The sequence below is a fragment of the Papaver somniferum genome, chromosome 8 (genome assembly GCF_003573695.1).
Source record: "Papaver somniferum cultivar HN1 chromosome 8, ASM357369v1, whole genome shotgun sequence".
NCBI lineage: Eukaryota > Viridiplantae > Streptophyta > Magnoliopsida > Ranunculales > Papaveraceae > Papaver > Papaver somniferum.
Window position 1 is genome coordinate 82,490,423 of NC_039365.1, and position 16,490 is coordinate 82,506,912.

The 16,490-nt window shown below is 36.6% G+C and overlaps 1 protein-coding gene across 3 annotated transcripts; it reads left to right on the forward strand.

Moving 5' to 3' along the window:
* The first annotated feature begins 6,915 nt into the window (after positions 1-6,915).
* On the forward strand, positions 6,916-13,724 carry LOC113301799 (alpha-glucosidase 2-like). Of its 3 annotated transcripts, none has more exons than XM_026550624.1 (23): positions 6,916-7,197; positions 7,362-7,635; positions 7,757-7,825; positions 7,905-8,042; positions 8,122-8,239; positions 8,418-8,500; positions 8,596-8,691; positions 8,856-9,024; positions 9,099-9,241; positions 9,324-9,410; positions 9,592-9,777; positions 9,914-10,081; positions 10,255-10,375; positions 10,483-10,552; positions 10,690-10,777; positions 10,910-11,030; positions 11,197-11,390; positions 11,503-11,611; positions 11,798-11,953; positions 12,169-12,271; positions 12,403-12,579; positions 12,686-12,831; positions 13,328-13,724. In XM_026550624.1, exons 1-23 carry the CDS (start codon positions 6,998-7,000, stop codon positions 13,519-13,521), a joined length of 3,210 nt encoding a protein of 1,069 aa, XP_026406409.1. In that variant the 5' UTR covers positions 6,916-6,997; the 3' UTR covers positions 13,522-13,724. The 3 variants fall into 3 exon arrangements, with proteins under 3 accessions (XP_026406409.1, XP_026406410.1, XP_026406411.1); XM_026550626.1 differs by having other exon boundaries at positions 7,055-7,197; positions 7,340-7,635; XM_026550625.1 differs by lacking the exon at positions 8,596-8,691.
* The last annotated feature ends 2,766 nt before the right edge of the window (positions 13,725-16,490 follow it).

The window sequence follows — 16,490 nt, forward strand, 5'->3', positions numbered from 1 at the left end:
AACTCTAACTCCAAACCTGCTCTTTGGATGCAGGAAAGAAAACTAAATTTGATGATGATTAACTTACCTGGCAATCCAACGGAGTAAAAACTCCATGTCATATATGATGGGTGCCACCCAATCCAATGAATCCATGATCAAATATATTTGTTTCTGGTTACTTGTTATTTATTTATTTATTGGTAAATCATATATAAATGATAGCAAAAGGAGTTACAAAATTAGAGCATGGATATACAAATATTTATGGCCATCCATGCTCTAATTTTGTAACTCAAGATTAACAATCATATTTGTCGCACAAGGTCTTGAATTGGTTTAACAATCATATTTGTAGCAACTGATACTATCTATGATGATCACTACATATTTATAGCAACTGTAACTACCTACGTATGGTGATCACTACATATCTTAGTAAAACGTGAGAAGAGCTTCGATGGTTCAAACAATCTTAGAAAAACATAGGAAGAGCTTCCATAGTGCAAACAATCACATACACAAGAGAAAAAACGAAATTCAATGTGCAAATAATTAGCTTCTTAAACCACCATAAAGATTATGATCTATGACTGCAGTGACCAAGAAAATTTTCGGGTTTGTTATAAGCGGATATTACTTAATATTTGCGGATCAATTTATATTTAATTTTCTACCCACTGGCTTCCATCAAAACGAATATATAAGAAGAAAAGTAGACATGAACTAGATCATATTTTTCTTTTGGATTCTTTGTTTATCAATAGAGAAGAAAATAAATCCAAAAACCAAGTACGAAAATTCTCCAACAACATCTATCCATATACACGATTTAATGTTCTATGTCAAACACCATATATTTAACAATTTTAAAGTTTTATAATTAGGTGATGAAGCAATGAATATTTCCAACAGCGGGTGTAAAGAATCCTACGTGGAAGTCTAATTAAGAACCTCTGCGTAGGAGATCAGCAACAAGACTGCTGCAACACGTTCATAACAAGCTTTTATAAGATGTCTGCACTTTTGGGAACACCTAATGGTTTATACTTTTTACTTAATTTGGTTCAGTTTGATGTACAAAGAATTAAAAAGGAGATACACATGTACGATTTTTAAGGTTTAGTAAAATATTTGATTCGATTTTAGAGTAACGACTGATTACTTATTGGGAATTCCATCAAATAGTGAGGGTTTATTTCATCCTTCAATAACCAACCATCCATTTAAGTTCACATCTAATACTTTAAAATCACCATTCATCGATCCATCTATGGAGAAAGCTGAAACGTAATAATAAGCTCTCTTTATATTAAAGTTAATTGAAGTACCTATATCGTTACAAAAAAAAATCAATAGAACGAACTGATAACAACAACAAAGTTTTTATTTTCTCCCAAACAAGTTTGGTAGACTAGAAATGAAACCCAAATCTTAAACCACATTTCGTACGTCATGATTCCGGTGCGTGGATCGCTAACAAAAACAAATTTCACAATCGATTCAAACACAAGCAAAAACATCATTGTTTGCATTATTATCAGTGGAAGTAGAGTAAGAACAAGAATAACAACCTAAAGAAAAATATTATCGTGGAAGGGTACTTAATTACCGGTCGAACCAAAAATTTTAAGAAAATTATGTAGGTACCTTCTACAATGTGAACATACAAACAATATATACAAATCAACCAAAGAGGTTGAGCCGGGGCCATAGGCCCCGGTGATACCTGGTTACCTCTATTTGTTTTGGTGGATGGGAAATTGTGATGGAGTTACGTGTGGTCATTCCGTTAACGGCTAGTTCAATCTAACGATTCTAACCTCATGTTCTATAAATTTAACTATTTTCACTTCCAAAATTACACCCTTTACAGCCATGATTTCCGAGGAATGGCTCCGCCATATACTAATCCTCAAGAGTTTACCGTATATGTAGATTTTAATAGAGTAAGCTTTGTGATTGTGCTAGTTCTGAGTGTACTGAGTGTGTGCCATAAGCACGTGTATTGAGTGTTGAGTGTATGAGATGTAAGAGAGTGAATGGCAGCCTGTGATAAGTGCATAATTCATATGATTTTAGTGTCCATTCCATACTTGTTTTAGATATTATTCTTTCATATTTTCGTATTATTACTCTTGTTTTCTCTTATTTGTATCTATTAGGTGAATCATCCAAAAAAGAGCTACAAAGTGCTAAAAATATATAGGAAGAGAAGTATTCGAAGTATCCAAGTGCCCAAGTCTAAGAGAAGTGGAAGAAGTACGACGAAAATGAGCAAAACGCTCAAAATCAAGAGAAGGGACAAATACCGATCTTAACTCATTCAAATTAAGGATTTCTCATCACCATATTGAATGTAATTGAAAGATAAAAAGAATGCAAAAAGAATGAGGTCATTCCGAGTTCGTACGAAGAAGTTGTGACAACTATCTCAACATTACACAATTATTTTTTCAGCTATTCCTTCTTCTATTGGCACCACTTCCAACTGGTATATCAGCACCAGTTTTTTGCAGCTTCAATGGATTACCGTCTTGTTTTTCAGTGCAAGGAGTAAGTTTTTAGATTTGCTAGTTCTGCGCAAGCTCAGTGTTTATTTCACAAGCCACATTGATCACCTTGAGGGGGGATAATAGAGTAAGGTTTGTGATTGTGCTAGTTCTGAATGTACCGAGTGTGTGCCATAAGCACGTGTATTGAGTGTTGAGTGTATGAGTTGTAAGAGAGTGAATGACAGCCCGTGAGAGAAGGAGTAGGATTGAGTTGAGTATATAACTCACATTGTATCTCTGTATATGTAAGAATAATTCTATTGAATCAATAATAAATCAATCTTTCACAATGTAGATTCTCTACATTTCCCAGATTTATCTTTATGTAGAAACTTTGTAGTGTGTTATCCATCTAGGGGTGGGGAACGATGATAAAATGATTTAGTGAGTATGAGTTATTGGAGCATTAATTATGAAAACTTATGTACCGAAATTGGTAACCCGAATAACTGTAATGTAGCTGCGTTGTTTTGTCGATGTCAAACTATAATAAAACAAGTCGAAGAATTTATAGCTTCAGTTCGGCTTGTCGGTCAATATCGACTTAAAGGTGAAAGCAATGAAGTTAATTTCAAGCTCAAGAGGAGCACCAAAGATGGAAGAGAACAAATTTTTCTTATGAAGCTCATTATACAGTCTTAAGGAATTTTTTGATAACCTGTATGGGACGTGAAAAACTACACATACAACTCTAGCAAGATGTTGATGAACTTGTATTTAGTTTTACTTTCCTTTCTAAATAATAAATAATAATTAAATGTAAATATTCTTATACATAAATTAGTTATAATTTTAATTAATGTCATTAAGTTTAAATAACCATAAATATTTAGTCCAATTCCAGTTCCCTGTTATACGTGCCTCCTGCATCATACTCTCAAACCCTCCATATGATCATGCATCTTGAGTTCCTTTGATTTACAAATCATTGATTCATTTCTTCTGGTAAAGTGCCTTCGAAGTTTAATGATCTTATATAATCTTGATAACCTTGAAAATTTTATTAAGGGACTTGACGGTATGGAGATTGTTGCACTGAACAATAGCCTTCTTTTAGCATATATAATTGACTTGTGAGTCTTCCACTCTATCTGGGGATGATGGAGTTCCAGTAGTGGTTAGAAAATTAGGACTCAAGCTCATGCTCTCTCCTATTCTACGTAACTAGTGCGGTTACATATGTGTAGTTTCCATATATCTCTTAACTCCATTTGATTCAATTGTTCACAACTAGCCGATGTTCATGTATACGAATTAGAACGATTGAGACTTGGTGAGACAATTAGAAGTATCCGACTCTTTTCACATAGAGTAACAGAATCTAGCTCCCACCTCATATGAAGATAGATTAGACCCAGGTGATGAAGATTATACTCTAGAAGGCGCTAATGAAGATGAAACTCCTGCTAAAGGATAAGTGGTGAAAGAAGTGATTATCGATGATGGACGTGTTGTACGAGATACTTTAAGCAATGTTTTAAATACTGCGGCAAAATCTATCTCATAGATGTGTATAACATATTGACCAATTATCGCCTCTAATTTGTACCACTCGTTGTATTAGTCTTCGTCATAAGGGGTGAATAATGTCTCGTACCTTATCCAACATATTCTCTTCATTGTAGTGTATTTCGTTCCAAAGATGGTGGACATAGATCGAGGCTTTTCTGGCAGTCCAGCTACTCCACCTAATTGTCTAGCACATCTTTCTCCATAATAATAAACACCAGGATCCCTGATTGGGTTGTAGAACAAAATGCGGTGGAGTGAAAAATATTTGATTTTTTTTTGGGAAACATGATAGATTATCTCCGCAAAATCCTCATACGACATCCATCTAACAATATGTTTGTTCTTAAACATATGTTGGTATTTCCGTACATGCATGTTATTTACCCCTCCTCTTTTTTTTTTTCCTTTATTTATCGGCATTATACCTCACTACAATTAGGAAATATTTTCTGGTGTACTCTAAAAGTCTTGGTACACAAATGTCAAAATCTGTATACCACAAAAACTGAAAGTAAACATCAAACAATTAGTTACCTGCTAATTATTTTTTTTAACTAATATAAATCCAAAGGACATGTGTTGTCAATTTACCTCGAGGAGGTCCTATAGATCCTCGATGCTTGACGAATCCAAGCATGCGACATCAAGAGAAATGTAAAACTCGTCTAAGATAGCGAGCTCCCAATCATAAGTGGGAGCTTTATCCATATCTTGCAGCGCTTTTAGTCATCCTTCTTGAGTACTAGCGCTTGAGTTGGGAAAAGAACATGTACCAAGCAACCATAAAATAAAAACCTTGGCAATTTCTGTATCCACTTCAGAGTCATCCGCTTCCGAATCATAAATGCCTCTGCCATATAATTTTTTCATTAGAAATGCCTTTGAACCTGAATTAGCAATTCCACTACTTTTTTAAGTTGTAGTGCCTCGACTGGGTTGTTACGGTAAAATACAACAAAAGTTCATTTTTATATTTGTCTCTTGCCAACCAACTTTCATGTTTAAATGGAACATCACCTCCCACACCGAAAGGTATCCTACGTAAGAAATACAAATCTCATTCTATTATTCCTATAAAATTAAAATTGTGAATTTCGTACACATATTCGTATTGATCGCATTAAAACTATCCTTTAAAATGAAACATGCGTGTAATATACCACCAACGCTCCACCAATACAAACAATAATTTGGGATGTTGTTTATTCGGATCAATATGGTTGAAAGTAATCCAAGAATATCTACCGATAAAAGGTTTCGCAAAGGAGGTGGACCTTCATAAACTTTGCTAACGTCGTACCAACCACCTCTTTGTTTTTGGGAATCGCTATCTCGCTCAATTTCTGTAGACAGATGACCTTGAGCTCTGAAAAATTCTCGTTCGCAAAGCAGATTGAAATTGTCTTCTTTACCAGAGTCTGGTTGCATTATTGGCATAGCTTGACTGGATTTATTCGGAGGTGGTTTTATATTTCTTTGTCGCCCATTATTTTGAGGTTTAAGATATTTCTATTGAGAAATTTAGAGAAGCTGAATAAAAGTTCGAAGAAACTGTAGTGGAGAAAAATTTAAAAGAAAAGTGAATTCTGTTGTGAACTGAGAGTTAGATGCACATGATATTTATAGATGTTGAAAATGTGACCGTTTTTTGGTTGTTAGGATTTAGCCTGTAGCTAGTTGAGACGAGTGTCAGTTCAACTTGTGCCGAGACTCGTCTCAATTAGCAATGGTCAACTCTATTCCTCGCGGTAAACCCTTTCTCCACTGCCCAAAATTGGATTTACCCATTCTCCAGGTCTGCCAAATGTGCTCATTTATCGATGCTAACTGATTTTGCCGTAATGTTTGTAGCAGTCTTGTAGAGAATTGTAGTCCCCAAACATGATTCCTTTTCTGTCATCCCAATTACGAAACACGCAACGAAGAAATTACTGATTCCGTAGATTCATGTTTTTTTTTTCATAAGAGAGGATAACTCCTCAAACTTACACAGTTAACAAACGTCTTCTGATGAAGTCGTTTGTGTTCATGACTTGTACATTCCAATTTTGGATGTCTAAATAGTTCATGATGGCTAAGAGACTTTCACTTTTCCAATTATTTTGGATAGTGAATCTATTACAAAAAACTGACAAGTTCGCTGCCCAAATGATATTGAATCTACGTGTTAATACAAAAGCCATAGCTTTAAAATTTATATCAAAGTTTGAGTTGTTTCTAAAGTCTGAGCTTTGTTTGAATCTTCTTTCTCTAGCTTTAGCATACATTTCTATCAGCAGCTTGAGAGCGGGTTGCGAATCACTTTGAAAAATGATACGGTAGCCACTCATTTCAACTGCCCACTAAAAAGCCGCCTCCGGCCCTGCTACTTCTAACTGTTCTCTAGTGATACAATTTCTCCAACTACCCCTAGCTTCGGTAGTTCTTCCTGCAAAATCAATCATTGTTAGTCCAACTCTTGAACTAGTCATAAGTTCATGCATGGATAAAACTATGTTTATCGTTATTGCCATGTACCCTAAAATTTTCGTGGAGTTGGCAGCTAGTAACAATCAATGAGTCATCATTTAGCGGATTGTAATACAAAATTTGCATGACATTATAATCTTTTCTATTAACCCACGTATAACTATTAATGAATTCAACAGTCTAACCCGTAGATTCATGTTGAACCACAATGGAGTTGTGGTGGAACAAGTCTAATCCGGTTAGCATGTTAAATCGAAGCTTTTTTTTCCTACGTGTCACACTGCAGTGCATATCATGATCTGATACAGAAGAGAGAAGGAGAAACAAGAAGAAGTCGAGGTGTTGGCACAGTACACCCAGTGAACATCCAAAATAAATAATGAACATAAATGCATCAAAACAAAGTCACAGTAAAAAGATTCTAGTATCTATTTTTTAAAAATTAAATTAATTAAATAAGTTATTTTACTCGATTTTCAGAAATGGGAAACCAACTGATCCTCACGCTAACTGGTACTAGTACTGTTGGTAGATCATCTTTCATTTCTAGGGTTTCAAAATCGGGATTTCTCAAGAAGAGGAAGAAAAAGCTCTGGAACATTAATTCAATCAATTACTTACACAGCTCAGTTGATCCAGACTTGTTTATTCCTGCTACTACTACTCTGAATCCAGTCTCCAGGTTAGTTTCGTTGTTATAATAATTTCTGATGATCTAACATTTGGGAATGTGTGTTTGGTTATGGCCATGCTTGTGAATCTTCTGATCTCGGTACTATCTATTTGTGTTTGCTTCTAATTTTCGTGAAACTTAAAATTAACAGGGAATACGAATTTGGCATGCAGAGGGAAGAGGTGTGAACGATTTGTGTGCAAGATGTCTGAATACCGAGCAAAGACAGTTAGTGATGATGTTTCTTCAGGAAAAATGGGTTATCAACCAATTATGGAGGAAGGGGTTTTTCGATTTGATTTTTCTGGAAATGATAGGAGTGCAGCACATCCAAGTCTTTCTTTTACTAATCCCAAAGTTAGAGACACGCCGCTCATGGTTCACATTGTGCCTATATATGTCCCTAATTTTGAATGCGTGGATGGTCAACAAATTATTAGCATAGAGGTAAGCAATGCTGTTTTATCACGAGTTCTTGATGCGCCTCTCTATTCTGCTATGTTTATTTAACTAGTGCATGTTTCAAATGATTTAGACTAACTGGTGGTCCTTTTTTGCTTTGCTTTAGCTTCCAACTGGAACCTCTTTGTATGGAACCGGAGAAGTTAGTGGGCAGCTTGAACGGACGGGAAAGAGAGTAAGTTAAATATCCTTCTTATTACAATCATTTGAACTGTCAGATTCTTTTTGAGGCTGTAAGCATTTAAGAGTTACAGGTTTTTACTTGGAATACGGATGCATGGGGTTATGGTTCCGGAACTACATCCTTGTATCAGTCACATCCTTGGGTGCTAGCCGTTCTCCCAAATGGAGAGGCACTGGGGGTCCTTGCGGACACAACACAACGCTGCGAGGTCTATTATTTCCTTTTATGTCTGAGATTGTCGTTACATGTTTCTGTAGGGCCCCATGATCTAACATACATATAAACAGATAGACTTGCGGAAGGATTCAACGATAAAAATAAAAGCTCTAGCTCCTTATCCTGTCATTACATTTGGTCCATTTGCTTCTCCAACTGCAGTCCTCCAAACTTTGTCTCACGCAATTGGTTATTTCTTCAAAACCCATTTAAAATAATATCGTTTACATTCCAGAGCTTTTTTTTTGGATGCGTTCATTTTTATGTGTTTGTACCTTTCTATCATTTATGCGAATACTATATTTCTGTTCAACTCTGTCTTCTTCTTTTGTTTGATTCCTAAACAGATGAATCCATCTTCATGCAGGAACTGTATTTATGCCTCCAAAATGGTCCTTAGGATACCACCAATGTCGTTGGAGCTACGACTCTGATTCAAGGGTTCTTGAAGTAAGTGCTTAGAATCTGTTGAGAATTGACGCGTTTCTTTTCAACAATATTTTAGCGTATTTCAGTTTAACTTGATCTTGTGCATATGCATGCAGGTCGCAAGAACATTCCGGGAGAAGGGAATACCTTGTGATGTCATATGGATGGACATTGATTACATGGACGGCTTTCGCTGTTTCACTTTTGATAAAGTATACGGATGTTACTTTTGTGCCATTCTTATTTTCTATTAACTTGTAATGATGAAGGCATTTTGTCAAACATAAGTCTAGTGATACTAATATAGAATTATTATCAAATTTCTTTTTTCTTCTATGAAATCTTTGGCTAATGTTAATACTAACAATGTTCTCAGGAGCGTTTCTCTCAACCAAAAGCGCTGGTGAACGACCTTCATCATAATGGATTCAAAGCAATCTGGATGCTTGACCCAGGGATCAAACACGAAGAGGGTTATTTTGTTTATGACAGTGGTTCTGTAAATGATGTTTGGGTCCAGAAAGCAGATGGACAACCTTTTGTCGGTAAGCCCTTGAAGCGCTTGCCTTGTATCTTATTTGAGCATTCTGAGCATAAGTTCTTTCTGGCTCTTTCTTAGGGGAGGTGTGGCCTGGACCATGCGTCTTTCCTGATTATACACAGGAGAAAACACGCTTGTGGTGGGCCGGATTAGTCAAAGACTTTGTTGCAAATGGTGTTGATGGAATATGGAATGACATGAATGAACCTGCTGTATTCAAGGTAAGGATCCTAGATCATGATCAATAACTTGCCATTTTTTCTATTGGTTTTGAGTTCAAGCTGTTTTTCTTGCAATCTGCAGACCGTTACGAAGACAATGCCTGAGAGCAACATCCATAGAGGAGATGCTGAAGTTGGCGGGCATCAAAATCATTCGCATTATCACAATGTAGTTACTTATTTTGCTCTAGTTATGAAGCTTTTATTATATGCTTATTTCCTTTCTGAACCAATTTTATATAAGCCTGGGTACTGAAATCTACAGTATTATATATAAGTCTTGGATGGAGGTGGTATCGATTTTATAACAAAGTCTGAACATTAATCTTTCACATTGCTTGCACTTTTAGGTTTATGGTATGCTGATGGCGAGATCCACATTTGAGGGAATGAAACTGGGAAATGAGAAAAAGCGTCCGTTCGTTCTTACTAGAGCTGGCTTTATAGGTAGCCAAAGGTATGCTGCAACTTGGACTGGGGATAACCTGGCCAATTGGGAGCACCTCCATATGAGTGTATCTATGGTACTTCAATTGGTAAGATCTTATTCTTAGTCTGACAGAGAAAGTTTGAAGGATTTATGCTGCATGGCCTTGCTCGATATTTGAACAGGATGTCAGTGAGGTTTGAGTTAGACTTTATATTGTTAAAGACTGGATTTCTTATTGTCAGGGTCTTAGTGGTCAGCCACTATCAGGTCCTGATATTGGTGGGTTTGCTGGGGATGCAACACCTAAGCTTTATGGAAGATGGATGGGAGTGGGTTCTATGTTTCCTTTTTGCAGAGGCCATTCGGAAAAGGGGACTACTGATCACGAGCCATGGTCTTTCGGGAAGGAGGTTTGTTTTTTATCTTAGTAAATAAACGCATAATCTTGTGATCACTGATTCACTATTTCTGGACTAGAATAAGTGAATAACAAAACATGTGTACAATGTGTTTTACTGGAAAGAAGCTTGTGCTTCTGATGCCCTGCTTTCTATTGCGACTAACTTATGTTTCTCCTAATTAGTGTGAAGAAGTATGTCGCTTGGCTCTGTTGAGGCGCTACCGTTTTATCCATCACATATATACACTTTTCTATTTGTCTCATACAAAGGGTATTCCTGTTGCTGCTCCAACCTTTTTTGCTGGTAGATTTCTTTCTTAATAGTACATTGACATCTAGTTTATTTTAGTTCGTGGAGAGTACTTTCAATTGATATGGAAATTGGGTCATGTTATTTACTGGCTTGTGCAGATCCCAAAGATCCCAAATTAAGGAGCATTGAATATTCGTTCCTGCTTGGGCCACTTCTAGTACATGCAAGGTAGAGCTCTCTTGATACTCATGGGGATGCTTAAGAGAACTTGTTGGGCTGTGAGAAGGGTTATATGATTTTCTAACTGCTCCACGTATTATTATTTGTTGTGTTGCTACTAATATCCACGTTGGTTTGATAATCAGCACTTCTCTTGATCAGGGCTCAGATGGGTTGCTACATGTGCTTCCTAAAGGCATTTGGTTGAGTTTTGATTTTGATGACTCTCATCCCGTAAGCGTCTGGATGCACTAGTAACTTATGCTTCAAAATTAAACATAGATCATGTGGATGCTTTCCATTATATGATAATGTATAAAATATTGTTCTCCTTATTCTTTTCTTTTTTCTGCATTGAAATGCCAGGACTTGCCAACACTCTATTTGCAAGGTGGAACAATGATTCCCGTGGGTCCTCCTGTGCAACATGTTGATGAAGCAAGTGCAACAGATGACTTGTCACTCATTGTGGCTTTAGATCAACATGGTAATGTGGCTATGATGTTACAGCTGTTAGACAACTCCACTACTATCCTATAGAAACTTACACCAGCTCAGCCGGTTCACTACGTGTTTAGCATCAACTTGTCCCTTTTTTCATTTAGTAAGATTATACGTATTAGCAGTGTTCAAAGTTAAAGTTCGTTGTATAGGGAAAGCTGAAGGTGTTCTCTATGAGGACGAAGGTGATGGATATGAGTTTCGTGAAGGGGGATACTTGCTGACATATTATGCTGCAGAGCTTCAATCATCAGTTGTTACAATAAAAGTTTCTAAAGCTGAAGGGTCCTGGACTAGACCAAAACGACATTTGCATGTTCAATTGTTGCTCGGCGGAGGTGCTATGGTATGTTTCCTTGCTATATAAAGCTCAACTATTGGAAAACAACAGATGTTCGAACCAATCAAGTTATATGACAAATTGAATCCTCTTTCTATTATAATTTTCGTCTGTAAAGGTTGATGCATGGGGAATTGATGGAGAAGTCCTGCAAATTAAAATGCCTTCAGATCCTGAGATTTCCAACCTAATAGCCATAAGCCAGGAGCAGTACAAGAATCTTATCGGTAATATTTATATTCCATTGTAGAGATTTAAGCGTAACCACTATTTATTACTCGTCTTGTAGGGTTGATTTTCTTGTAAGCCTGATTATAAATTTTTGCTCTTTTTTTTCCCGTGTATTGGATAAATTATTTTATTATAATTTTAGGATAAATAAGTTGTCTACAATTTTGTGATGGAATGTGCAGAATGCGCGAAACAAATTCCCGATGTGGAGGAGGTTGCAGGGCTTAAAGGAGTAGAACTTTCTAAGACTCCTGTAGAACTCAAAAGTGGTGATTGGGCTCTCAAAATAGTGCCTTGGATTGGTGGTAGAATGATTTCTATGCAGCATCTTCCTTCAGGTATAGTTCGTACCAAAAATGTAGCTGCCTCTATTTATGATTTACTTTGAAAAAATTTAAATTGGGTTTGCATTATCTATACCGAGCTTCTCCTTTTTTGGTCTGCTCTGAGCAATTTGTAGATTTTATAATAAAATTTAATATGATTCGGCAAATCGTATCTCATGGAGTTACTGGTGTCTTCCTAAATTATAACTTTGAAAGCTTTCTTTCAGGAACTCAGTGGCTCCACAGCAGGGTTGAAGTGGATGGATATGAAGAATACAGTGGCGTCGAGTATCGATCTGCGGGGTGTTCTGAAGAATATACTGTCATTGAGTAAGGGGACAGTTGTATTTTTGGCATGCCCATATGATAGTGTGCAATCTGAGCTTATCATACTAAAAGAAAGTACCTACCGTCTGAAATGGGTTCTGTATTTTTAAGTGTCCATGTTACTGTTATTGCAGGAGAACTGTTGGACTGGCAGGGGAGGAGGAAGAGTCTCTTAGCTTAGAAGGAAATATCGGTGGTGGATTAGTTATCGAGCGCCAGATATCCATTCCAAAAACTGATCCCAAAGTTATCCAAATTGACTCTGGTATTATTGCTCGTAACGTCGGCGCTGGCTCTGGTGGATTTTCAAGGTTCGTCAAAAACATAGCCATTTAATGTTGAGCAACACTATTTCTTTCTTATCACTTATCACTTATCAGTGGTTTATTCTTCTTATCCAACATTTCCCCGTTAAAGGTTGGTTTGCTTGCGAGTGCACCCAGTCTTCACCCTTTTGCACCCAACAGAAGTTTTTGTGTCGTTTGTTTCTATCGATGGGTCTAAGCATGAATTATGGCCAGAATCTGATGAGAAATTGTTTGAAGGAGACCTGCGGCCTAACGGTATACCTCCCTTTTATTTGACTTTTGTATACATTCTTTGTTGCTTTTTATAATAGTAGGGAGTTATCAGTGGGTACTGATTTACCCTGAAAAGGTTTCCAGATAAACGAGTACCATTATCATTACAAGTATAGTAGCACATGGACTGCACCTTTTATATATGCTGAATTTATAACCATGTGATGACAGTGGAAAAGTTAATCTAACCGAGCATAGCAAAGAAATCCTTTTTCCAAAGACTAAGTGGCTAGATCAATTTCATGTGGTCATAAAAGATGGTGTAAGATATGGTACTTCTAGATGAAAGTTTATTAAGGGAGCATGCAAAAATGGCTCAAAGTGGCTTCAAGGACTTATTAAACCGGTGGAGATGGACTAAAGCTGACTACGACTAGATGACAACCTCATTGCAAATCAGACCTCTTAGTTATTTTTTTGATTCAGTTCTATCAAATTATGAAGCTGAGATGTGAATTTATTTTTAATTTCTTCTCAGGAGAATGGATATTGTTCGACAAATGTTTGGGATTTGGTTTAGTGAACCGATTCAACATGGACGAGGTTTACAAGTGTATGGTCCATTGGGGAACAGGAACAGTTAACTTGGAACTATGGTCCGAAGAAAGGCCAGTTTCGAAGGAATCACCACTGAAAATCTCCCATCAATATGAGGTGAGACCAATCTCATAGTTCTTGTTTTCACATATGTTATTTGTTTCAGTGGAGACTCCACATCTCTCTGTATGACTATTCCCAATAATGAAACAAACATAATCTTGACTGCGGGCATGTTTCTTATGTAATTGAATAATGCTCCAGATCCGTTAGTCCATTGAATAATGGAAACTAGTGAAGCTTATTGTGATGAGAATTACAAATTGTTTCTGAGATGAGCCCAGTTATACTGTTTTTCTTGACTTTGTATTGTATTACGGTTCTTCAAGGACTGGAATACTTGTGGAAGACAAACAGGTCTGCCATGCCCACGTGAAGATGATGTTGGGTCCAATAATAAAAAACAAGGAAAAATCAAATGAGCAAAAGTTACTGATACTTAGCTCCTTTATGATGGAAGTGATCGATTTGACGAAACGAACGATCTCCCCAGATCTCCGCAACAACAACAAGGAAAAGCTTTGAAAAACAGAGTGAGTCACGTGTTCAACACGCTGTCCTTAAGACATTAGCGACCGGCTACATTCAAGAGTGATGCTATAATTCTCACAAGACGGATATCTCCAGGATAAAACACCATACTACACCTACTACTAGCATATGTAGTATTTGCTCAACTTGAGCTTGACAACTCCGAAAAAACCCTTAAGAAAAATCGCGAACGCATAAGAAAACAATATAAAATATTTTCTCTTGGGGGTCTCTCTAAAAAATATAGAATCCCTCTTCCCATTGATTTTACAAAAGTAGTGAATTTCTTTATATAATGGAATAATACCACTTTAAAAAGATGGACTCCCCGATGTGGGACTAAAAAGGTTATATAGTCTCTTAAAACAACTAAAAAATGGAAACTCCACGGTGTGGGACTAATAAGTTTTTCATTCACAAAAGAAAACAATAAATTATAATTTTTAATAAAACTTTAAAACTAATATTTTATTAATCATTTTCCAACAATCCCCCACATGAATGAAAACTCAATAAAACACGAAAACATAGATAGATCTTGGTAAATCAACAACCCAATCTCACGACCTGAACTGACCTAATAGACAGACAGATCGTGCATGTTGAAGTCATACTAGCCATTCCAACGTCATCTCCCTCACACAACAGTGTGTTGACCCCAGGGTCATACTATGGATTGCAAAAATCATATAGTATAGAGAGCTTTCATCTTTAGTTACTCACAAGTGAGACTAAAGGTTACTTTCACCAAGGTGAAAAAATATGAACTAGTGAACCCTTAGTGACCCTTAGGTCCTAAGTTCCAGTAATACCAATACCATCAAAACGAAAATCACATAAAATGCGCAGGAAATATCATTTTTAGGCAGAGGTGTCCATGCGGTCCTGACCTTTGCTTAGTGAGATATTACCAGAATTACCTGCTAGAGACAGTGAACTATGTTTTGAACTGCTAGCGTTTGATGTAATTCGCGATAACGACCACGGATGATATCTCCAAGGTTGCTGCCAAGCTCGTGCCGTTTTGTCCAATTTGGCCCTGGACATATCCTGTTTCTCAGAATGCTCTAGAGAATCAAAGCTCATATTCTCATAGGAAGGCCCCACTTCCTCATTCAGATAGGTGAGTTTCCATAAAGAGTGTTACCGCTACACCCCACTTCAATCTTAAATTGAAACTATAGAACTCGTTAAGACTTCTTAAAAGTCATCCTTCACATGCAGTCACATTATCACGTCTACACCATAGGGAAGGAACAAAGAATGAAATTCTCTGATAGTGTTTACCTTTACCCACCACAAATTAGTTGTCTCATTCGAAACCTTGATCTTGGGATCTCTAGTCAGCAAGGTTGAGTATCCTTCATGGCAAGTTTAATTTATGAGCTTAAGCCTCATCCCCCTCGATGCATTTTTAATTATCTCTTTGTACAAACCTTTCGTCAAAGGTTGTGCGATATTCTCCTTGGACTTTATCCAATCAATGGAAATAACGTCAATTGAGATTAGTTATTTTTAGCTTTAGCTATTATAGCTTGGCTAACACAATGTATAGATATAGCTGGCACAGGCCTACGCCAGAGAGGAATGTCTTCTAAAAAGCATCTTAGGCACTCGCCCCCTCTCTCGTGCTTTATCTAACGCAATACTCTCAGATTCCATAATGAATTGAGCAATATAAGTATGTTTGGAAATCTTCCAAAAATAAACCCTCCCGCTAGAGTGAAAACATATCCACTCGTAGACTTAGACTCCTCTGATTCAACTATCCAGTTTGCATCACAAAGTCCCTGAAGGACAACAAGATACCTTTCATAAATCAAACAAAAAGTAATAGAGTATTTTAGGTACCATAATACTCTACTAAGTGCATTCAATGCTCTTGCTCTGGACTACAAGTATATCTACTTAACTTACTCACAATATAGCAATGTCTGGACTCTTACACTTCATTAAATTCATCAGACATCTTATAACTCTTTAGTATTCAAGTTAAGATACTTCATTACCCTTATTTTTCTTGAGTCTACAAGAAGAATCATACGGAGTAAAAGTCAAGCTTACAATCAGACTGATTGTATCTCTTAAGCACAAATTCAGCATAATGAGAACGACTAAGACTATAAACGTTAGATTATCTTCTAATCCTCATCCCTAAGATTACATCAATAGGGCCTAAGTTTCTCAAGTCAACGTTCTCATTCAGCGCATGTTTTTAGTGGAATTAATCACATCTATGTTTGTATCAAGTATAAGCATATCATCAACATACAAGCTTACAATCACACAGGCATCCTTAACAAGTTACTTGTAAACATACTTGTCAGATTCATTAACTTAAATCCACTGCTCATTATCACATGATCAAATTTTCCATGTCATTGTTTACGTGCTTATTTTAAAATCCATTTAATATTGTAGTAAAGTGGTCCATAGTATGGATGACCACTCCTTATGGCTAAGTGCATGATACATTTCTTTATGGTGGACACATGTAGAACTAGTCCTTTGTT

Coding starts and splice junctions, on each gene's coding strand:
- LOC113301799 (XM_026550624.1), top strand. CDS start 6,998: ATGGGAAACCAACTGATCCTCACGCTAACTGGTACTAGTACTGTTGGT. Junction 7,826..7,904: donor TTGAACGGACGGGAAAGAGA/GTAAGTTAAATA, acceptor TAAGAGTTACAG/GTTTTTACTTGGAATACGGA. Junction 12,272..12,402: donor GAAGAATATACTGTCATTGA/GTAAGGGGACAG, acceptor CTGTTATTGCAG/GAGAACTGTTGGACTGGCAG.